The sequence below is a fragment of the Ascaphus truei genome, chromosome 21 (assembly GCF_040206685.1).
Source record: "Ascaphus truei isolate aAscTru1 chromosome 21, aAscTru1.hap1, whole genome shotgun sequence".
NCBI classification, from domain to species: domain Eukaryota; kingdom Metazoa; phylum Chordata; class Amphibia; order Anura; family Ascaphidae; genus Ascaphus; species Ascaphus truei.
This window is the reverse complement of record NC_134503.1, coordinates 2833601-2856955: the sequence shown is the minus strand read 5'-3', so window position 1 is coordinate 2856955 and position 23355 is coordinate 2833601. Positions and strand designations below refer to the sequence as shown.

At 53.3% G+C, this 23355-nt stretch overlaps 2 protein-coding genes across 3 annotated transcripts in view; one reads left to right on the top strand and one right to left on the bottom strand.

Annotated features, from left to right (window-relative positions):
• The first annotated feature begins 171 nt into the window (after window positions 1–171).
• GNL3L (G protein nucleolar 3 like) lies at window positions 172–14394 on the top strand. The gene is made up of 10 exons (XM_075579517.1): window positions 172–199; window positions 1743–1846; window positions 2688–2832; window positions 5426–5513; window positions 5942–6119; window positions 7703–7845; window positions 11401–11537; window positions 11871–12031; window positions 13185–13359; window positions 13722–14394. Exons 1-10 carry the CDS (start codon window positions 172–174, stop codon window positions 13787–13789), a joined length of 1227 nt encoding a protein of 408 aa, XP_075435632.1. The 3' UTR covers window positions 13790–14394.
• Window positions 14226–23355, bottom strand: part of LOC142471940 (uncharacterized) — a 9147-nt gene continuing 17 nt past the window's right edge. Inside the window, exons 1-10 of one of the 2 annotated variants that reach the window (XM_075578425.1) lie at window positions 23259–23355; window positions 20824–21108; window positions 20571–20744; window positions 19939–20096; window positions 19133–19331; window positions 18942–19038; window positions 16419–16590; window positions 15771–15926; window positions 14847–14974; window positions 14226–14573 (exon numbers count right to left, since the gene is read on the bottom strand). The exon at window positions 23259–23355 is cut by the window's right edge and continues 17 nt beyond it. In XM_075578425.1, coding sequence (XP_075434540.1) covers window positions 14514–14573; window positions 14847–14974; window positions 15771–15926; window positions 16419–16590; window positions 18942–19038; window positions 19133–19331; window positions 19939–20096; window positions 20571–20744; window positions 20824–21101 — 1422 coding nt within the window. In that variant the 5' untranslated portion in view covers window positions 21102–21108; window positions 23259–23355 and the 3' untranslated portion in view covers window positions 14226–14513. The remainder of the gene's footprint in view (window positions 14574–14846; window positions 14975–15770; window positions 15927–16418; window positions 16591–18941; window positions 19039–19132; window positions 19332–19938; window positions 20097–20570; window positions 20745–20823; window positions 21109–23258) is intronic. The other variant, XM_075578426.1, reaches the window with a different exon arrangement.

Genomic DNA, 23355 nt, shown 5'->3' with positions numbered 1-23355 from the left:
ATTGGGATCGGGAATATTAGGGTTAGGGGGGATTAGGGTTGGGAATATTAGGGTTCGGGGTAGTGATTGGGATCGGGAATATTAGGGTTCGGGTTAGTGATTGGGGTCGGGAATATTAGGGTTCGGGTTAGGGATTTAGATCATATCTTGCAGTTATTGGCATGATCAAAAATGGCCCACAATCCCCCAGACCCCCAGAGTAATCTGCGGTGGCCAGCTGTCTGGCGGCCAAACGGTTGTGACTGTGCTATACCCCGTTATTTCCCCCTCTCCGTGCAGACGGGGACTTGTTCTGGGTTCATCCTGTCCCCCCCGTTCCCTTAGATCTGGTCTCATCCTGTCCCCCCCGTTCCCTTAGATCTGGTCTCATCCTGTCCCCCCCGTTCCCTTAGATCTGGTCTCATACTGCCCCCCCCCGTTCCCTTAGATCTGGTCTCATCCTGTCCCCCCCGTTCCCTTAGATCTGGTCTCATCCTGTCTCCCCCCCCCCGTTCCCTTAGATCTTGGTCTCATCCTGTCCCCCCCCCGTTCCCTTAGATCTGGTCTCATCCTGCCCCCCCCGTTCCCTTAGATCTGGTCTCATCCTGTCCCCCCCCCCCGTTCCCTTAGATCTGGTCTCATCCTGTCCCCCCCGTTCCCTTAGATCTGGTCTCATCCTGTGTCCCCCCCCCCGTTCCCTTAGATCTGGTCTCATCCTGTGTCCCCCCCCGTTCCCTTAGATCTGGTCTCATCCTGTCCCCCCCCGTTCCCTTAGATCTGGTCTCATCCTGTCCCCCCCCCCCCGTTCCCTTAGATCTGGTCTCATCCTGTCCCCCCCGTTCCCTTAGATCTGGTCTCATCCTGTCCCCCCCCCGTTCCCTTAGATCTGGTCTCATCCTGTCCCCCCCCCCGTTCCCTTAGATCTGGTCTCATCCTGTCCCCCCCCCGTTCCTTAGATCTGGTCTCATCCTGTCCCCCCCCCCCCCGTTCCCTTAGATCTGGTCTCATCCTGTCCCCCCCCGTTCCCTTAGATCTGGTCTCATCCTGTCCCCCCCCCCCCGTTCCCTTAGATCTGGTCTCATCCTGTCCCCCCCCCCCGTTCCCTTAGATCTGGTTCTCATCCTGTCCCCCCCCCCCCCGTTCCCTTAGATCTGGTCTCATCCTGTCCCCCCCCCCCCGTTCCCTTAGATCTGGTCTCATCCTGTGTCCCCCCCCCCCGTCCCTTAGATCTGGTCTCATCTGTGTCCCCCCCCCCCGTTCCCTTAGATCTGGTCTCATCCTGTGTCCCCCCCCGTTCCCTTAGATCTGGTCTCATCCTGTCCCCCCCCGTTCCCTTAGATCTGGTCTCATCCTGTCCCCCCCCCCCCCCGTTCCCTTAGATCTGGTCTCATCCTGTCCCCCCCGTTCCCTTAGATCTGGTCTCATCCTGTCCCCCCCCCGTTCCCTTAGATCTGGTCTCATCCTGTCCCCCCCCCGTTCCTTAGATCTGGTCTCATCCTGTCCCCCCCCCCCGTTTCCCTTAGATCTGGTCTCATCCTGTCCCCCCCCCGTTCCCTTAGATCTGGTCTCATCCTGTCCCCCCCCCCCCGTTCCCTTAGATCTGGTCTCATCCTGTCCCCCCCCCCCCCCCCCCGTTCCCTTAGATCTGGTCTCATCCTGTCCCCCCCCCCCCGTTCCCTTAGATCTGGTCTCATCCTGTCCCCCCCCCCCCCGTTCCCTTAGATCTGGTCTCATCCTGTCCCCCCCCCCCCCCGTTCCCTTAGATCTGGTCTCCAAGCCGATCGTGGAGAAATGGCTGAAATATTTGAGGAATGAGTTCCCCACCGTGGCATTCAAGGCATCCACACAGCAGCAGAACAAGAACCTGGTACTGCCGCTCTCCGTGGCATGTCCACGCTCCGTCTTTCACGTTTATCTTCCGTGCTCAACAAGTCTGAATGATCTGGAAGGGGGGGGGGGGTGATCTGGTTCATTTTCAGAAAGAACCGTGAAAGGCTGCGAAAAGTGTACACAAGCGCGGCCAACGCCAGTCCCCAAGGGCCCCAACAGGTCAGGTTTTAAGGATATCCCTGCTTCAGCACAGGCTGATTGAGCCACTTATGCTGAAGCAGAGACTGAGCTACCTGGCTTGAAGCTGGGCTGATTGAGCCACATGTGCTGAGCAGGGATATCCTGAAAACTTGGCCTGTGTGGGGTCCTTGAGGACTGAATTGGCCACCGCTGTTGTAGACAGACTCTGCCCCACTCTATATTACAGCATGTCCTTCTATAGGCATACTCCACTGTCCCCCTGCATGGTTACCCGTCTGCTCTCCTTTTCTGCTGCCCACAGGGATTATTTTCTGCCACTAGTTCTTCTTTAGATAGTTTTTATTATTATTACGGGTATACAAAATGGCTGCCATCTTCACTCCAAAGCAATGACTGTGCGGTCTGTGGATTAAATCCACCGGCCGGAGATTGGGCAAAATGCTCCGTCTGCAGGGCTGCGCTTAACACCCTATCGCTGCCACCGTGAATTTATAGATTGTCAGCTCCTGGGGTTGGGATCTCCTTCCTACTGTCTGTCTTCTCAGATATATGTTCCCTTGTCATACAATGTCACTGTCCTCCCGCCCTGTGCTGCGCTGCGGTATACGTTGCCGCCATACTAATAAATGCTAGTAATAACGGTCAGTAATAATCGCGGACGTGTCTTTGTGTCGCAGCAACAAAGCCGCGTGCCGGTAACGCAGGCGTCCGAGGATCTCCTGGGCTCCGGAGCCTGCGTCGGAGCCGATTGTCTGATGAAACTTCTCGGGAACTACTGCAGGAACCTGGACATCAAGACGGCCATTACTGTGGGGGTGGTGGGTAAGTTCTGCGCTATATCGAGGGGTGCTAGGTAAGTTCTGCGCTATATCGGGGGGGGGGGTAAATTCTGCGCTATATCGGGGGGGGGTAAGTTCTGCGCTATATCGGGGGGTGCTAGGTAAGTTCTGCGCTATATCGGGGGGTGCTAGGTAAGTTCTGTGCTATATCGGGGGGGGTAAGTTCCGCACTATATCGGGGTGCTAGGTAAGTTCTGTGCTATATTGGGGGGTGCTAGGTAAGTTCTGTGCTATATCGGGGGGGGTAAGTTCTGCGCTATATCGGGGGGATGCTAGGTAAGTTCTGTGCTGTATCGGGGGGTGCTAGGTAAGTTCTGTGCTGTATCGGGGGGGGGGGTGCTAGGCTAGTTCTGCGCTATATCGGGGTGCTAGGTAAGTTCTGTGCTATATTGGGGGGTGCTAGGTAAGTTCTGTGCTATATCGGGGGGTGCTAGGTAGTTCTGCGCTATATCGGGGGGGTGCTAGGTAAGTTCTGCGCTATATCGGGGGGGTGCTAGGTAGTTCTGCGCTATATCGGGGGGTGCTAGGTAAGTTCTGTGCTATATCAGGGGGTGCTAGGTAAGTTCTGTGCTATATCGGGGGGTGCTAGGTAAGTTCTGTGCTATATCGGGGGGTGCTAGGTAAGTTCTGTGCTATATCGGGGGGTGCTAGGTAGTTCTGCGCTATATCGGGGGGGTGCTAGGTAGTTCTGCGCTATATCGGGGGGTGCTAGGTAAGTTCTGCGCTATATCGGGGGGGGGTGCTAGGTAGTTCTGCGCTATATCGGGGGGTGCTAGGTAGTTCTGCGCTATATCGGGGGTGCTAGGTAAGTTCTGTGCTATATCAGGGGGTGCTAGGTAAGTTCTGTGCTATATCGGGGGGTGCTAGGTAAGTTCTGTGCTATATCGGGGGGTGCTAGGTAAGTTCTGTGCTGTATCGGGGGGTGCTAGGTAAGTTCTGTGCTACATCGGGGGGTGCTAGGTAAGTTCTGCGCTATATCGGGGGGTGCTAGGTAAGTTCTGTGCTGTATCGGGGGGTGCTAGGCAAGTTCTGTGCTGTATCGGGGGGTGCTAGGTAAGTTCTGCGCTATATCGGGGGGTGCTAGGTAAGTTCTGTGCTGTATCGGGGGGTGCTAGGCAAGTTCTGTGCTGTATCGGGGGGTGCTAGGCAAGTTCTGCGCTATATCGGGGGGTGCTAGGTAAGTTCTGTGCTATATCGGGGGGTGCTAGGTAAGTTCTGCGCTATATCGGGGGGTGCTGGGTAAGTTCTGTGCTGTATCGGGGGTGCTAGGTTAGTTCTGTGCTATATCGGGGGGTGCTAGGTAAGTTCTGTGCTATATCGGGGGGTGCTAGGTAAGTTCTGTGCTATATCGGGGGGTGCTAGGTAAGTTCTGCGCTATATCAGGGGGTGCTAGGTAAATTCTGCGCTATATCACGGGGTGCTAGGTTAGTTCTGTGCTATATCGGGGGGTGCTAGGTAAGTTCTGTGCTATATCGGGGGGTGCTAGGTAAGTTCTGTGCTATATTGGGGGGTGCTAGGTTAGTTCTGTGCTATATCGGGGGGTGCTAGGTAAGTTCTGTGCTATATCGGGGAGGGGGTAAGTTCTGCGCTATATCGGGGGGTGCTAGGTAAGTTCTGTGCTATATTGGGGGTGCTAGGTAAGTTCTGTGCTATATCGGGGGGTGCTAGGTAAGTTCTGTGCTATATTGGGGGGTGCTAGGTTAGTTCTGTGCTATATCGGGGGGTGCTAGGTAAGTTCTGTGCTATATTGGGGGGTGCTGGGTAAGTTCTGTGCTATATTGGGGGATGCTGGGTAAGTTCTGTGCTATATCGGGGGGTGCTAGGTTAGTTCTGTGCTATATCGGGGGGTGCTGGGTAAGTTCTGTGCTATATAGGGGGTTGCTAGGTAAGTTCTGTGCTATATCGAGGGGTGCTAGGTAAGTTTTGTGCTATATCGGGGGGTGCTGGGTAAGTTCTGTGCCGTTACTCAGTACAGCTATAGGGATACAGGGAAACTGCTTTTCTCCCAGAACATTGCGTGTTGGGGCTTACCTCCTCCCCGGTAGAACTTTCCGTCGGATATTCCTGTTTTCCCCTGTTAGGAATCGGTGTTTTTCTGCCCCTTTATTAGGTGTAATATGAGCTAAAAATCGACATTAAAATAAAGGCGGCGGAAGATTTTAACTCTTCTGTTTCTGTCTCATTAATACAAACAGAACATGCGTTTTCCCGCATTGCGTTTTGGCGCGTTGCGTTTTCCCGCATTGCGTTTTCGCGCGTTGCGTTTTTCCGCATTGCGTTTTCGCGCGTTGCGTTTTCGCGCGTTGCGTTTCCCCGCGTTGCGTTTTCGTGCGTTGCGTTTTCCCGCGTTGCGTTTTGGCGCGTTGCGTTTTCCCGCATTGCGTTTTCGCGCGTTGCGTTTCCCCGCGTTGCGTTTTCCCGCGTTGCGTTTTCGCGCGTTGCGTTTTCCCGCGTTGCGTTTTGGCGCGTTGCGTTTTCGCGCTCTGCTCTGTGATTCCCACCTTTCTCCTCTCGCTTTTCCTTTTGTTTGGGGAGTTACGGGGATGAAAACGCCGCATTTTTCTCTCCTTTCTCAGGATTCCCCAACGTGGGGAAGAGCAGTTTGATCAACAGTTTGAAACGGGCGCGAGCCTGTAGCGTCGGAGCAACACCCGGCGTGACCAAGTAAGAGGGAAATAATGCCGCCCCGCGCTAAATAACAGTCCCCGGAGAAAAGCCGGGCTCTGCACGGATAAAGGGGCAGTCCCACGCCGTCCCAAAGTAGTTTTTTTCTTTTTAGAAATTGTCCTTATTATTGATTTTTTACCCTAAATCTAGATGGGAAAATGTTAGCAGTTTTCAAAGCATTGGTGCTAATGCATTAATTTGGGAGGGCACTTTAAAAATGGCCGCCATTGGCATTTTTTTTTAATATTGCTTTATAACTCCGCCCTTTACTTTGGAATCGCTGTACGGTCAGTCTGGGGCCCGATGATACGTGGCTTTGCGACTGCGGGCGTTGAGCGGAAACGTGAAAGCGCTCACCCATGTAGCGTGCCTGCGTGGCGCCGTGGATACTACGCGTGGCCTGATGCGCAGGTTCTGCCCCTCAGGTGCTTGCAGGAGGTTCACCTGGACAAACACATCAAGCTGCTGGACTGTCCGGGCATCGTTCTGGCCACGGCCACGTCGGACGCCACCATGATTCTGCGCAACTGCATGAAGATCGAGCAGCTGGTGGATCCGGTGGGGCCGGTGGAAGCCATACTGAGGCGCTGCAACAAGGAGCAGGTGACGTGTCCAGCGGACAGCAGGGACCGGTGACACCGTGCGCGTCACACCGCAGGGTGACAGAGTGACAGCGAGGGGTGACACTGTGCGCGTCACACCGCAGGGTGACAGTGACAGGGAGGGTGACACTGTGCGCATCACACCGCAGGGTGACAGTGACAGGGAGGGGTGACACTGTGTCCATCACACCGCAGGGTGACACAGTGACAGGGAGGGGTGACACTGTGTCCATCACACCGCAGGGTGACACAGTGACAGGGAGGGGTGACACTGTGCGCGTCACACCGCAGGGTGACAGTGACAGGGAGGGGTGACACTGTGCGCATCACACCGCAGGGTGACACGGTGACAGGGAGGGGTGACACTGTGCGCATCACACCGCAGGGTGACAGTGACAGGGAGGGGTGACACTGTGTCCATCACACCGCAGGGTGACACAGTGACAGGGAGGGGTGACACTGTGTCCATCACACCGCAGGGTGACACAGTGACAGAGAGGGGTGACACTGTGCGCATCACACCGCAGGGTGACACGGTGACAGGGAGGGGTGACACGGTGACAGGGAGGGGTGACACGGTGACAGAGTGGTGACACCGTGCGCATCACACCGCAGGGTGACAGGGAGGGGTGACACTGTGTCCATCACACCGCAGGGTGACACAGTGACAGGGAGGGGTGACACTGTGCGCATCACACCGCAGGGTGACAGTGACAGGGAGGGGTGACACTGTGCGCATCACACCGCAGGGTGACAGTGACAGGGAGGGGTGACACTGTGCGCATCACACCGCAGGGTGACAGTGACAGGGAGGGGTGACACTGTGCGCATCACACCGCAGGGTGACAGTGACAGGGAGGGGTGACACTGTGTCCATCACACCGCAGGGTGACACAGTGACAGGGAGGGGTGACACCGTGTGCATCACACCGCAGGGTGACACAGTGACCGGGAGGGGTGACACTGTGTCCATCACACCGCAGGGTGACACAGTGACAGGGAGGGGTGACACCGTGTGCATCACACCGCAGGGTGACACAATGACAGGGAGGGGTGACACTGTGTCCATCACACCACAGGGTGACACAGTGACAGGGAGCAGTGACACCGTGTGCATCACACCGCAGGGTGACAGTGACAGGGAGCGGTGACACCGAATCCATCACACAGCCGGGTGACACGTGACGGAGCAGTGACACCGTGCGCATCACACTGCAGGGTGACACAGTGACAGGGAGGGGTGACACCTTGTGCATCACACCGCAGGGTGACAATAACATGGTAGAGATTGGACTATGTCCCTTTATCTATAGGGGGACATGATGACAGGAGGGCGATTACATAGGGTGACAGAGACAAAGTAGGGTTCGCACGGTCTCACGGGGTGACACAGAGAGGGACACTGCTCAGTCACACACACATCCCACTTACTGTCCCACTACGAACGTGTGTGACAATATAAGGACACCAGTCCCTTGCGTGGAGTGAGCGGCCACGCAGCAGATATCCAGCCTGCGTTGTCACTACTCCACGTGCCACGTGCACCGGATGCCCCGGCTGAGCTGTGCGCTGTCCCTGTCCCAGATCATGCAGCACTACAAGGTGACAGATTTCCGGGACACGCTGGAGTTCCTGTCCGTGCTCGCTAAGCGGCAGGGCAAGCTGAAGAAAGGAGGGACGCCGGACCAGGACAAAGCCGCTAAAGCCGTGCTGGGCGACTGGGTGAGGTGAGCGGGTTCCACGTGTTCTAGAGCAGCGGTTCCCAACTCCAGTCCACAAGAAACCCCCACAGGTCCGGTGTTAACGATATCCCGGCTCTAGCACCCGTGGCTCAATCAGTGGCTCTGTCATTTACACGGAACCCCCAGTGCTGAGACCGGGATATCCTTAATACCGGGCCTGTGGGACGCCCCCGAGGATTGGGCGGCCTATATAATCGTGTGAGCAGGCGGGGGGAGAGCAGGCAGGGGGGGAGAGCAGGCAGGGGGGGAGAGCAGGAAGGGGGGCGCGAGCAGGGGGGGAGAGCAGGCAGGGGGGGAGAGCAGGCAGGGGGGCGTAGGCAGGGGAGAGAGCAGGCAGGGGGGCGTAGGCAGGGGGAGAGAGCAGGCAGGGGGGGAGAGCAGGCAGGGGGGCGCGAGCAGAGGGGGAGAGCAGGCAGGGGGGCGGGAGCAGGCAGGGGGGCGGGAGCAGGCAGAGGGGGAGAGCACGCAGGGGGAGAGAGCAGGCAGGGGGGCGCGAGCAGGCAGGGGGGCGCGAGCAGGCAGGGGGGCGCGAGCAGGCAGGGGGAGAGAGCAGGCAGGGGGAGAGAGCAGGCAGGGGGGGAGAGCAGGCAGGGGGGGAGAGCAGGCAGGGGGGGAGAGCAGGCAGGGGGAGAGAGCAGGCAGGGGGGGAGAGCAGGCAGGGGGGGAGAGCAGGCAGGGGGAGAGAGCAGGGAGGGGGGGGGAGCAGGCAGGGGGTGCAGCGGGAACGTTAGCGCACGCCTGTGTTAGAACATAATAAACGGTGTAATTGTTAAATAGTAACACTTTCTTTGGTGAGAGGAAGTACTGGTATTCTATGTATGTGGCATTGTGATAAATACCCCAGGGGTAGCTGCTGCTCATTGGGATAAATACCCCAGGGGTAGCTGCTGCTCATTGTGATAAATACCCCAGGGGTAGCTGCTGCTCATTGTGATAAATACCCCAGGGGTAGCTGCTGCTCATTGTGATAAATACCCCAGGGGTAGCTGCTGCTCATTGTGATAAATACCCCAGGGGTAGCTGCTGCTCATTGTGATAAATACCCCAGGGGTAGCTGCTGCTCATTGTGATAAATACTCCAGGGGTAGCTGCTGCTCATTGTGATAAATACCCCAGGTGTAGCTGCTGCTCATTGTGATAAATACCCCAGGGGTAGCTGCTGCTCATTGTGATAAATACCCCAGGGGTAGCTGCTGCTCATTGGGATAAATACCCCAGGGGTAGCTGCTGCTCATTGGGATAAATACCCATGGGGTAGCTGCTGCTCACTGTGATAAATACCCCAGGGGTAGCTGCTGCTCATTGTGATAAATACCCCAGGGGTAGCTGCTGCTCATTGTGATAAATACCCCAGGGGTAGCTGCTGCTCATTGTGATAAATACCCCAGGGGTAGCTGCTGCTCATTGTGATAAATACCCCAGGGGTAGCTGCTGCTCATTGTGATAAATACCCCAGGGGTAGCTGCTGCTCATTGTGATAAATACCCCAGGGGTAGCTGCTGCTCATTGTGATAAATACCCCAGGGGTAGCTGCTGCTCATTGTGATAAATACCCCTGGGGTAGCTGCTGCTCATTGGGATTTTTTGTAATCACTCACTACAATCATTATACACGATAACACTTATAATTTATTACACGTGTAAATTGATTCACTCACATTAATATCACACCAATTCCCTAATTATGAAGTACTTATGCTAACCCTGCTGGAGCGTATTAGTATCATACACTTTGTATTAGTGATGGTCAATAATTATCAAACTATTCCCATATATATATATATTTACTTTGATATGCTGTTTGAAAATATGTTTTGTGCTGCATAAAACATATATTAGTGGAGATGAAAATTCATCTCTTTTAGAAAAAAGAATAAAACATAGTTCTGACCGAGGCAGACTGCACGCACTATAGGGATTACTATCAGTCCCTTATACATAGTTCTGACTGAGGCAGACTGCACGCGCTATAGGGATTACTATCAGTCCCTTATACATAGTTCTGACCGAGGCAGACTGCACGCACTATAGGGATTACTATCAGTCCCTTATACATAGTTCTGACCGAGGCAGACTGCACGCGCTATAGGGATTACTATCAGTCCCTTATACATAGTTCTGACCGAGGCAGACTGCACGCGCTATAGGGATTACTATCAGTCCCTTATACATAGTTCTGACCGAGGCAGACTGCACGCGCTATAGGGATTACTATCAGTCCCTTATACATAGTTCTGACCGAGGCAGACTGCACGCGCTATAGGGATTACTATCAGTCCCTTATACATAGTTCTGACCGAGGCAGACTGCACGCGCTATAGGGATTACTATCAGTCCCTTATACATAGTTCTGACCGAGGCAGACTGCACGCGCTATAGGGATTACTATCAGTCCCTTATACATAGTTCTGACCGAGGCAGACTGCACGCGCTATAGGGATTACTATCAGTCCCTTATACATAGTTCTGACCGAGGCAGACTGCACGCGCTATAGGGATTACTATCAGTCCCTTATACATAGTTCTGACCGAGGCAGACTGCACGCGCTATAGGGATTACTATCAGTCCCTTATACATAGTTCTGACCGAGGCAGACTGCACGCGCTATAGGGATTACTATCAGTCCCTTATACATAGTTCTGACCGAGGCAGACTGCACGCGCTATAGGGATTACTATCAGTCCCTTATACATAGTTCTGACCGAGGCAGACTGCACGCGCTATAGGGATTACTATCAGTCCCTTATACATAGTTCTGACCGAGGCAGACTGCACGCACTATAGGGATTACTATCAGTCCCTTATACATAGTTCTGACCGAGGCAGACTGCACGCACTATAGGGATTACTATCAGTCCCTTATACATAGTTCTGACCGAGGCAGACTGCACGCACTATAGGGATTACTATCAGTCCCTTATACATAGTTCTGACCGAGGCAGACTGCACGCACTATAGGGATTACTATCAGTCCCTTATACATAGTTCTGACCGAGGCAGACTGCACGCACTATAGGGATTACTATCAGTCCCTTATACATAGTTCTGACCGAGGCAGACTGCACGCACTATAGGGATTACTATCAGTCCCTTATACATAGTTCTGACCGAGGCAGACTGCACGCACTATAGGGATTACTATCAGTGCCTTATCCCGCTATGCACCCCTTATATCAAATATTATCTAACAATATTTATCAGAGCAGGAGCTGTTCTCTCTTCTCCAACAGATAACGGGACTTGCCCAAAGTCATTGTTTAGAGTCAGTGTCCTTAGTGGCTTGACTCACTGTGTGTGTGTGTGAGTGTGTGTGTGTGTGAGTGTGTGTGTGTCTCCTGATGATATTTAATAGCAATCAGTGACACTGTATCCAGTTTGCTGCCAGTGTCACAAACATTATGAAGTGCTTCCGAATAAGCCCCTTGTTAGTAGGATTTTATATGTACGTATATATGTATGTATAATGTACGTATATATGTATAATGTACGTATATATGTATAATGTACATCTGTATAATGTACATTTGCGTTCCTTCCAGCGGTAAGATCAGTTACTTCACGCACCCTCCGGAGACGCACACCATGCCCACGCACATCAGCGCAGAGATCGTCATGGAGATGGGGAAGGCGTTTGATTTCGAGGCGCTGGAGATAGACAATCACGAGTCTTTGTCAAGTAAGAGCTGCGGGGGGAGGGGGGGTTGAGCTGCGCAGGAGGCGTGGCCACCAGATCTTTAACCTGCAGGCTCTCTCCTTAACCCCTTTCCTGCCAGATGGGCCAAAAACACGATAACGACAAAGTGTCACCTGAAGTGGCTGAAGTCGAACCCCCAAGTTTGTGTTTTCCAGACCCCTACACCCCACGTGCAGGAGTATTGTGCTACAGTTTAGTGGTACGAGCATGGACTTTAAACCCTGGCCACGTCACCTCCCTGGGACTCGAGTGGCACAATAACGATCCTTCTTGCTACGTGGGCTATTAACATTCGTGTGTTTCTAACTCCTCCAGAGATGCCCGCGTCGGTGCCCCAGGGCATCAGCATGGAGGCCTCGGCGCTGACGGCCGGCACGGAGCAGGAAGTGGAGGACGTTGAAGTGGAGGAGGAGGAGGAGGAGAGAGATGGAGCAGATGCACCCGCTGACCTGATGGACGAGGACATAGACACAGAGGTATCCCCTAAACATGAGGCTGGACACAGGGCTTCCCGTGTAATGAGCCCCCTTCTGCGGCACGTCGCTGGGGAAGGAACCATGTTTAATCCCTACAGTTACCGGAACAAGGAAACCCAGTGGTGGGCCCTCGCCCTGCTGGGCCCTCGCCCGCCCTGCTGGGCACTCGCCCGCCCTGCTGGGTGAATGGATGATAATGGTTAAACTATTAATTAAATCAATTAAAATAATGGAGATAAATAACGACGATCGAAGCAGTGGGACCCACAAACAGCACTAGGGCGAGTGCTGGGGTCTGAATAAAGGGGTGTTAAACTGTGAGGTTTAGGTGACCCTACAATCAAGGTAAATAAACCCTTGAGTGGGCTAATAAGGGGTTAAATTAACTCTAACTATACAATATGCATATGGCATAAATGTTTGCAATGAAAACATCCAGACAAGATAAGTTACGGGGTGTAAAAGTGACAAAAAGTCCACGTTGTAACAAACCCTGCCATTTGTCTCCCAGCATACAGTGCTTCCGCTGCAGCCAGGGATTCTGGGCAATGCTATGCAAATGAGCGCACTGTCACTTTTTACTTCTCACCCATTTTAACATGGATCCCCTATAAGCCTCTGCCTGCCGCATTACACCGCTCTTCAGCACAGAAACAAATCCTAATCACGGCGTCTTTGTGATGCCCGTTCTCAGTCACCCCCATTGCGTCCTAGGAAGTTACTCTGCCCAGAGAAGTGAAATGTGGGTGTATAATACAAAAGCAGCGGGGGCAACATGGCGGCAACCATTATCACACCAGATGTAAATGTAAAATCTCCGTGGGGTGGGGCCTCAGAGAAACGGCGCCCCTCGCGGCAGACGCAGCTTTCTGTTCCCGGAGCAGAGGCTTTTCATCGCCCAGCATCGGGAACAGAAAAGATGGCCGCCATCTGTCTGTGCCTAGTATTTAAAGGAGTACTCAGGGCGGATGGGAATATTGCGGCGCTCGGTGCAGACGTGGTGCGCCCCGCTCTTACCTTCTCCAGAGTCCCCCATCTTTTAGACCGGTGGCGGTTTGATCTTAGCGCTGGTTATTTTTAAGCTGCAGCGAGTGAATAGTAGCATGATATGGCTGCGGTGACGTAGGAGAGTAACGGGTCTGTTCTCCTGCAGTTTGGTCCGATGACTGTGGAATTCAAAGCCGCCAAAAGCAAAGGCCAGCCCGAGAGAGAGCGAGCGGTACCCAGAGCCCCCAACCTGCAGGATATCCACTCTGTGGACCCGCTGCAGCAGGGGCAGGCGCTGCGGGCGGCCAGCAAGAGGCGGAAGAAGCTGCAGAAGAGAGCGAGTGAGTGGGGGGCGAGGGGAGAAATGCGACGCTCTGCAGGAGAGGGGGAGAGAGCGTGTGTGTGTGTGGAAAAGAGAGCATGCAACGCTCTGCAGGGGAGGGGGAGAGACGCTCTGCAGAAGAGAGCAAGTGTGGGGGTGGGGGTGGGAAGAACAGGCAACGCTCAGCAGGGGAGGGGGGAGACAGATGCTCTGCAGAGGAGGGCGCGGAGAAAGATTGATGCTCTGCAGCAGTCAGAGAAAGAAATTGGAGGTTTGCGCCTGGAAGAATTGAGGTGACGCCGCATGGCGACACTTTTTTTTCCGGCGCATTCATGGTCCTTCCAAATCCCAAAATAATTCTTTTTTCCCCCCGTTCTACAGACAAAATTGCGACGAACCTCTCCGACTCGCTGACCTTGGCGATGAACTTCGGGCTCTCCGACGACTAAAGAGGATTTGAAGACGCGCGATGCCGCTTTCTTGGCGGCTGTTCGGGAGAGGGGGGGAGGGGGAGAGGGGAGTTGTAAGCCCCCCACACCCTCCCCAGGACTGCAGCCGTCTCCACCATGCGCAGACGCCATAACCCTGCGATCTGGGTGTAAAACAGCGACAATGTGACATTAAACTGGAGTATACTTTGCCTGATTTAGCGCGGGGGGCGGGGAATTGGGTATTTCCCTGTACGGAGGGGAATGTGACCGCACTGATCTGCCTTTAACGTCGGGAGAAGCCTGTGTTACCCTAAAGGCATCAACTGAAGGCTACGCGCTGGCAGGGACAGGGTTAATGCAATATCCGGCTGGTAAGAACGTCCGTCCGGCAGAAAATGCCGTTATCGTCCCCAAACAACCACACGCGGTTAAAAAGGAAAATCTTTAATAGGACACAAACAGTAATTACATCTTGATTTTTTTTTTTTACACCGAGTCGAAGGTAGTGCCGAGCGTTCAGCACGAATACGAGATCGGGACTCGAGAGAGCCCGTCCTCCCATTGTATGAAACGTCTACAGAAACGCACATCGTCTGCTTCACATGAATAAAACACAAAGACAACACGAGCCTCCGGTGTGTGGGGATGGGAAATCCTGGCGGCATACGGTGTAACAGACGGAAAGCGCTCAGCCCTGTAACCGCTTCGCTCTACGTTGTAGTTAGAGAAGGGATTTAGGAAGTTACGGAGCAGACGTGGAGCTGTTGAGAGACGCCCCGCTGCGCAGGGAGTACCGCGGAATCTGCAGGAGAGATGCAGGAAATGTCACACGCGCGTGAACTCCATGGCCAATCCGTGTTGCTTTACATCCATTAGACCCATTAACCCTTTCCATTGCCCCCCGGAGCCAGTAAAACGTTGCATGTCCCTCTCGCTAACCTCACGTGATCCCTCCTGGGAAGATGGCGGCGTTGCCACTGCAATAAGTTGCAGGGTGGCGTTAAAACTACCGGTAACTTTCACGGGCCCCAAATTAACCCTTGCGTGTTCAGCTAGTGACGTGGGTCCCCCTTACCAGTGGCTGAGTCACCGGGATGTGGTACACGGCAGGGTCCGAGGCGCGTGAGCTGCTCCTCCCCCCGCGGCTGAGCCGGCGTGACGGAGAGCGGCTCCTTCTCTTGGGAGTGCTAGTAACCTGCGCCTCTGTGGGAGATACATTGTAACCGCGGGGCAGAGCTAGTAACACTAACCACAGAAGGACATGACCCATGTAATCTGCCCCTGGGGCCTAGTCTAGGAGTGCCGGTATATAGACCGTTGTGGGGTCGCCGAGGCACAGAGATAACAGGAAGTTGTGTAGGACGCAGGGGGTCTTGGGAGCTTAACCACTGTAACTTCAGCTCTGGGGACCCCCTTGTGTTCCAGAGATACTGACCAGGGAAGGTGCCGCCAGCAGCATCTCCACTAGGGGAAACAAAATGGAGGTTTACATCTCCCGTGTTGCGGGCCAATAGGACACAGCAAGGTCACGGTTTCCTATTGGCCCATGCAATGCGGGGGATTTAATATCTTCCGTGCGACACCTCCGGGAAGTATCTCTGGAGGCAGGGGGTCCGCGGAGCTGAAATGAGCGCCGTACGATGGGTTTTTAAAGGGGGTCCCATGTTACTTTAGCCAGCAGGGGCTCGCCTGCGACACTCACCCGGGGGAGCAGTGTACAGGGAGAGGAGCAGTGTACAGGGAGAGGAGCAGTGGGTCCTGTACGGGGGGGGGGGGAGCGCCTGCGACACTCACCCGGGGGAGCAGTGTACAGCGAGAGGAGCAGTGGGTCCTGTACGGGGGGGGAGCGCCTGCGACACTCACCCGGGGGAGCAGTGTACAGGGAGAGGAGCAGGGGGTCCTGTACGGGGGGGAGCGCCTGCGACACTCACCCGGGGGAGCAGTGTACGGGGAGAGGAGCAGGGGGTCCTGTACGGGGGGGAGCGCCTGCGACACTCACCCGGGGGAGCAGTGTACAGGGAGAGGAGCAGTGGGTCCTGTACGGGGGGGAGCGCCTGGATAAATGAAGGGTCCGCAATCCCCGAGTCTCCAAATATCAAATCCCTGTGCTGCGGAGTCTGGTCCTGGGAGAGACGCGGCTGCGTCAGCAACTTCTCTGCAATGAGCAAGAGCAGTGTGCACGCTTAGAGCTGTGAACGCACGCACACACACACGCACACACCCACACGCGCACCACTTTTTCCCCCTTAAAGTTGAGGAAACAAACATTTTATAGCAAAAAAAATTGGTGGTTTGGAGGTCCGAAATGTGCAAAAACGTATGTTCCCCGTGCAGAGCAAATACAAATAGCACTTGTGAGCACATTCACACGTTTGAGACAAGTCTGCAACCCTGCTCTTCCCCGTTATCTCTTAGCATACCACGCAGCCGGGGATTCTGGGTAATGACATGCAAATGAGCAGTGTAACCAATGCAAACAAAACGGCTTTAACTCCCTTTGCTGCCAACTGGTGAGCAATATAATTACAGGACAAAGTGTTACATGAATGGCTCGGGGACAACATGTAACCAGTCCTTTTCTGGTGGGGATTTGTCATGTTACGGGGTACTAGACACGCGCACGCACGCACGCACACGCCAGCAGTACCTGCCTCCTGCAGAATGCTCTGCAGCTCTGCCTTGGTTTCCTGCAGCCCTAGCAGCACCTCCAGGCTCTGCCTCTGCACATCGCGATGTGTCGCAGTGACATACAGGAGGACGCACAGTCCCACGAAAGTGGAGGTCCTACGGGCTATCCCAACCCAGAAGGCTATGCTCTCCTGGAGGGCAGAACATGCTGTGATGGTGCATGCATACTAATGTAACTGCACTATACACAGATAATAATGTAACCACTATACACAGACACACTATAATGTAACTGCACTATACACAGATAATAATGTAACCACTATACACAGACACACTATAATGTAACTGCACTATACACAGACACACTAATGTAACTGCACTATACACACATAATAATGTAACTGCACTATACACAGACACTATAATGTAACTGCACTATACACAGACACTATAATGTAACTGCACTATACACAGATAATAATGTAACTGCACTATATACACAGACACACTAATGTAACTTCACTATACACACACACACTATAATGTAACTGCACTATACACAGACACACTATAATGTAACTGCACTATATACACAGATAATAATCTAACTGCACTATATACAGACACACTATAATGTAACTGCACTATACACAGACACACTATAATGTAACTGCACTATATACACAGACACACTATAATGTAACTGCACTATATACACAGACACACTATAATGTAACTGCACTATACACAGACACACTATAATGTAACTGCACTATATACACAGACACACTATAATGTAACTGCACTATATACACAGACACACTATAATGTAACTGCACTATATACACAGACACACTATAATGTAACTGCACTATACACAGACACACTATAATGTAACTGCACTATATACACAGACACACTATAATGTAACTGCACTATATACACAGATAATAATCTAACTGCACTATACACAGACACACTATAATGTAACTGCACTATATACACAGACACACTATAATGTAACTGCACTATATACACAGACACACTATAATGTAACTGCACTATATACACAGACACACTATAATGTAACTGCACTATATACACAGACACACTATAATGTAACTGCACTATATACACAGACACACTATAATGTAACTGCACTATACACAGACACACTATAATGTAACTGCACTATATACACAGACACACTATAATGTAACTGCACTATATACACAGACACACTATAATGTAACTGCACTATACACAGACACACTATAATGTAACTGCACTATATACACAGACACACTATAATGTAACTGCACTATATACACAGACACACTATAATGTAACTGCACTATACACAGACACACTATAATGTAACTGCACTATATACACAGACACACTATAATGTAACTGCACTATATACACAGACACACTATAATGTAACTGCACTATATACACAGACACACTATAATGTAACTGCACTATACACAGACACACTATAATGTAACTGCACTATATACACAGACACTATAATGTAACTGCACTATATACACAGACACACTATAATGTAACTGCACTATATACACAGACACACTATAATGTAACTGCACTATATACACAGACACACTATAATGTAACTGCACTATACACAGACACACTATAATGTAACTGCACTATATACACAGACACACTATAATGTAACTGCACTATATACACAGACACACTATAATGTAACTGCACTATACACAGACACACTATAATGTAACTGCACTATACACAGACACACTATAATGTAACTGCACTATATACACAGACACACTATAATGTAACTGCACTATATACACAGACACACTATAATGTAACTGCACTATATACACAGACACACTATAATGTAACTGCACTATACACAGACACACTATAATGTAACTGCACTATATACACAGACACTATAATGTAACTGCACTATATACACAGACACACTATAATGTAACTGCACTATATACACAGACACACTATAATGTAACTGCACTATATACACAGACACACTATAATGTAACTGCACTATACACAGACACACTATAATGTAACTGCACTATATACACAGACACACTATAATGTAACTGCACTATATACACAGACACACTATAATGTAACTGCACTATATACACAGACACACTATAATGTAACTGCACTATACACAGACACACTATAATGTAACTGCACTATATACACAGACACACTATAATGTAACTGCACTATATACACAGACACGCCAACAGGAGCTGTAGTTATGGGGCCAGCTCAGCGTGAAACCACAAGACAATTTACATGTAGAAATGCAGCAGAAAGAAGCTACTAAACAGGACAGGAAAAGGTCCTTTACGAAGCCCGGCTGGTGACAGGGACGGGAGACATTCGTGGTATGTGGTAGATAGTCTGGGTGACCGCGCCGTGCCGACCGCTACAAGCAGCGCGCGAGTCTCCCCCCCGACCTGCTAACGGAACTCCTCGGGGTGAGGAACGAGGCTGCCCTCACCGTCTGATCAAAGCTGGAATCGGCGCTCCCCAGGAAGGACGAGCAGATCATCCTCTCCGTGTACACGTTCGCCGCCACCACGCCAAACAGGACCAGCCTGGGGAGAGATGGGAAATCCGGGTCACCTCGGCTGCAGGAGGGACTGGGAACCCACTGCCCGGTTGTGCCACGGTTGGGGGGGGGGGGGGTACCTGGCCCCAGCCGTGCGCTGGGTGGAGGTCAGCAGGAAGACCGCGGCGCAGGCCACGAGGTTGTACAGGAAGGAGTAGAGCGAGTTGGATTCTCCCACCACAAACTGGTGCAGGAAGCTGACGCGGTTAAAGATCTCGGCGAAGAGCAGGCGCTGCTCCCCGGCGGACTGCTGCATCTCCTGGAAGGCCTGCTTCATCCCTGGGAGCGCCAGAGAGAGGGGGGGTTACTGCTCCCTCTTCAGGAGAGAAGCGGCGACACCAGGGCTAGCCAATTCCAGTCCTCAAACACTGCTTCAGCACAGGGAGTGCAGTCCAAGACAACCACCTGTGCTGAAGCAGGGATAGCCTGAAAAGCCTGTCCTGTTGGTGTCCCTTGAGGACTGGAGTTGGTGCCCCTGGTGTAGATGGATCTCATGAAGGTTAAAATAATAATCTAGCATTAGACAGCAGATAAGAACCACATGGCTGCCCCCCCCCCCAGCCCCGCCCCCCCCCCCAGCCCCCCCCCCCCCATTCTCTTATCTGCTGCGAGACCTCAGCCGCTATTTGATCCTGCGCGCTCTTTCCCCACCGCCCCATGAAGCCCTTCCTCACATTTCCCAAGCCTCCCACCCTCAGAGAACGGCCCCGTGTTCCAGTTCTTCTCTCCCTCTGGAATATGCTTCCCCTCCAGCACTCTGCTGAAGCCCTGCGTGAATGTGACAGTTTCAATGCTTTTGAAGGAATATCTTCCCGTGAATACAATACGCGAGATTAAAACGGCCCTGCGCGATGACATTCGCGTGGCTACTTGCGCCGTGCCTTACCCAGCGTGGACTCCTGCAGCGTCTGCTTCAGCAGGCGTCCGTTCCGCAGGATCTCCTCCTGTGACCGCAGCGTGGCGTTCTGCGCTTGGATCATCTCTTCCGCCATCAGATTCGTGGCTTCCAGCTGCCGGGCGACGCTGTCCGAGTTTACAGTCAGTCTGCAGAGAGAGGGGGGGGGGGGGGGCAATAAGAACATGCCGGGCAGGGGCGCCAACGCCACTCCTCAAGGGCCACCAACAGGTCAGGTTCTCAGGATATCCCTGCTTCGGCATGGGTGGCTCAGTCAAAGACTGTGCCACCTGTGCTGAAGCAGAGACCGATTGAGCCACCTGTGCTGAAGCAGAGACTGATTGAGCCACCTGTGCTGAAGCAGGGATACCCGGAAAACTTGACCTGTTGGTGGCCATTGAGGACTGGAGTTAGCCACCCCCGTTATAGTGTATCCTTGCATACAATCCTATTATCAGCGTCTTGCTACAACGCGTGGATCATACACCCCGACACGCCCAGAGCCCGTCTTCTTACACTGAACTTGCCATCGCTTTATAAAGACGACTTATGTATCCTCAGCCCGGATAGATTTGACCCCTTCCCTGCCGGCGGGGCGGATTTTGGCCCCTTTACACACTGACCGCAGAATAATGTCCTGTGCCTGCTCCTGCCAGATCTCGTTCTGCAGATAGTAACAGATGCTGTGCGCGTGGGTGAAGAACTCGGTGTAGGCGTTGAAGGCCACGGAGTCCATGCCACGCGTGCACTGCCGGATGGAGCTGCGGCCCGTGCATGCCGGGAAGTCACGGCCGGACCTGAAAGGTTTAAGGCCCATGTATATCCATGCAAGGGTGGGACAGACAAGACACAGCGATGGGAGGCAGGGGGGGATACCTCTCCAGGTGGCAGTGAGTGAATGCCAGGGCGATGCGACTCTGTTCCTCCTCATTCAGCCGCTTGCACCCCACGTCCACGCGCTGCAGGGCCCGGCTCCAACACTCCCCAAAGCGCGGGTGCCGTGCGAAGTCCTGAAGCTTCTGCAGCTGGACTCTGCCCACCTCCATTACGCCGGCATCTGGGTCAGCGCGGGCACAGCACTGGCACAGCAGCAGGGAGAGGGCGAGCGGGGAGAGGGCGAGCGGGGGGATTCCCCTGATGTGGGAGAGCGGCATCTCCTGACTGGAAAACCACGTTTATTCATTTCCCAACCTTTCCCACACAGCGCCCCCCCGCACACAGCGCCTCCCCCACACAGCGCCTCCCCCACACAGCGCCTCCCCCACACAGCACCCCCCACACATTCAGCGCCCCCCACACACAGCGCCTCCCACACACAGCGCCTCCCACACACAGCGCCTCCCACACACAGCGCCTCCCACACACAGCGCCCCCCACACACAGCGCCCCCCACACACAGCGCCCCCCACACACAGCGCCCCCCACACACAGCGCCTCCCACACACAGCGCCTCCCACACACAGCGCCCCACACACAGCGCCTCCCACACACAGCGCCTCCCACACACAGCGCCTCCCACACACAGCGCCTCCTACACACAGCGCCTCCCAAACACAGCGCCTCCCACACACAGCGCCCCCCGCGACGGAAAATGTGTTCTACTAGCCCCTCAGTCTGCAGGCAGGATGGGGGGGTGGGGGGGTATAGCCGTCATTCACTGCGGGAACTTCCAAAGTCACGTCCCACCATGCCTTGCTGCAGTGGAAGCAAAGCATTGTGGGGAGAGATTTTGGAATCTTCTGCTGTAAATGACAGCTATAGCTATACAACCCACGCCAAGGTGCAGTTTGGGACCTATATGAACAGTCCCTACACGGGCTCTGGAATCCGCTATACTGCCGGGTATCCACAATGACATAGGAGGTGACTGGGTGAACCCCTTGGAGACCCCTCACAAACCCCCTGGTGGGTAACACTTCATTACCCCATTTGACTAATATGTTGGAAGGGTTACAGGGTTAAAGCAGCAGGTGAAGCGATATCCTACATGTGGTTTAATAAATCAGTTCTGTACTAGGAGAAAATACTTGTAGCAATAAAAAAATAAAATGTTTAAAGACATTTTTAATGTTTCTGATGTAGGAAGCATTTCCAAAGTGACAGCCCCTCCCCCTTCTGACAGGCTCTGGCTCTCGAGCCCCGCCCTCTCTCTGGCAGTGAACCAATTGTATCTAGTAACTGCCCAGTCAATCATATTCCAGGAACTACATTGCCCACAATGCTGTGCAAGACCTGAATTAAATAACCCGGATCGATTACAGGAGAACGGATCGATCTGCAGCTTAGCTAATCACTGGTCAGTGCGCAGATTGTATTCATGCGCATATTGAATGGGAAAAATATTATTTATTTATTTATTAACGGCAGCTTGAACTACAGCTTTAATTATACGCACAGCTATCTCCTGTTCCCTCTACACACACAGCTATCTCCTCTTCCCTCTACACACACAGCTATCTCCTAATTATACGCACAGCTATCTCCTAATTATACGCACAGCTATCTCCTAATTATACGCACAGCTATCTCCTAATTATACGCACAGTTATCTCCTCTTCCCTCTGCGCATCCTCTGCATCTTAGGTCAATGTTATCAAGTATCTTCTCTGAACTAGTCACTGGAACTCTCACCCACAGGGACAATGTTATCCCCGCACACACACCCGGATCCCACCTCCCACTGATCCCCGCACACACACCCGGATCCCACCTCCCACTGATCCCCGCACACACACCCGGATCCCACCTCCCTCTGATCCCCGCACACACACCCGGATCCCACCTCCCTCTGACCCCCGCACACACACCCGGATCCCACCTCCCACTGATCCCCGCACACACACCCGGATCCCACCTCCCACTGATCCCCGCACACACACCCGGATCCCACCTCCCTCTGACCCCCGCACACACACCCGGATCCCACCTCCCATTGATCCCCGCACACACACCCGGATCCCACCTCCCACTGATCCCCGCACACACACCCGGATCCCACCTCCCACTGATCCCCGCACACACACCCGGATCCCACCTCCCACTGATCCCCGCACACACACCCGGATCCCACCTCCCACTGATCCCCGCACACACACCCGGATCCCACCTCCCACTGATCCCCGCACACACACCCGGATCCCACCTCCCTCTGACCCCCCTGGTCCAAAGCCATGCTTTCCTGTCCAAGCAGGAACAAGTAATGGACTTAACCAACTAGCCGGATCCCACCTCCCACTGACCCCCACATCCCACTGACCCCCACACACCCGGATCCCACCTCCCTCTGACACACCCCACACACCCGGTCTCACCAGCTGCTCCTCCCACCTCCGGGCGGTGCTCGGTCTCCCCTCTGGATTTAAATCTCCCGCACATGGTGCAGCCTCCAGCACTGAGCTCGCCCCGCCC

What these genes read in the sequence shown, in the direction of transcription:
- GNL3L (XM_075579517.1), top strand. Translation starts at nt 172, where the DNA reads ATGGCCCACAATCCCCCAGACCCCCAGA. An exon ending in ACGAGGACATAGACACAGAG is followed by an intron (nt 12,032 to 13,184) that starts GTATCCCCTAAA and finishes GTTCTCCTGCAG; the next exon opens with TTTGGTCCGATGACTGTGGA. An exon ending in GAAGCTGCAGAAGAGAGCGA is followed by an intron (nt 13,360 to 13,721) that starts GTGAGTGGGGGG and finishes CCCGTTCTACAG; the next exon opens with ACAAAATTGCGACGAACCTC.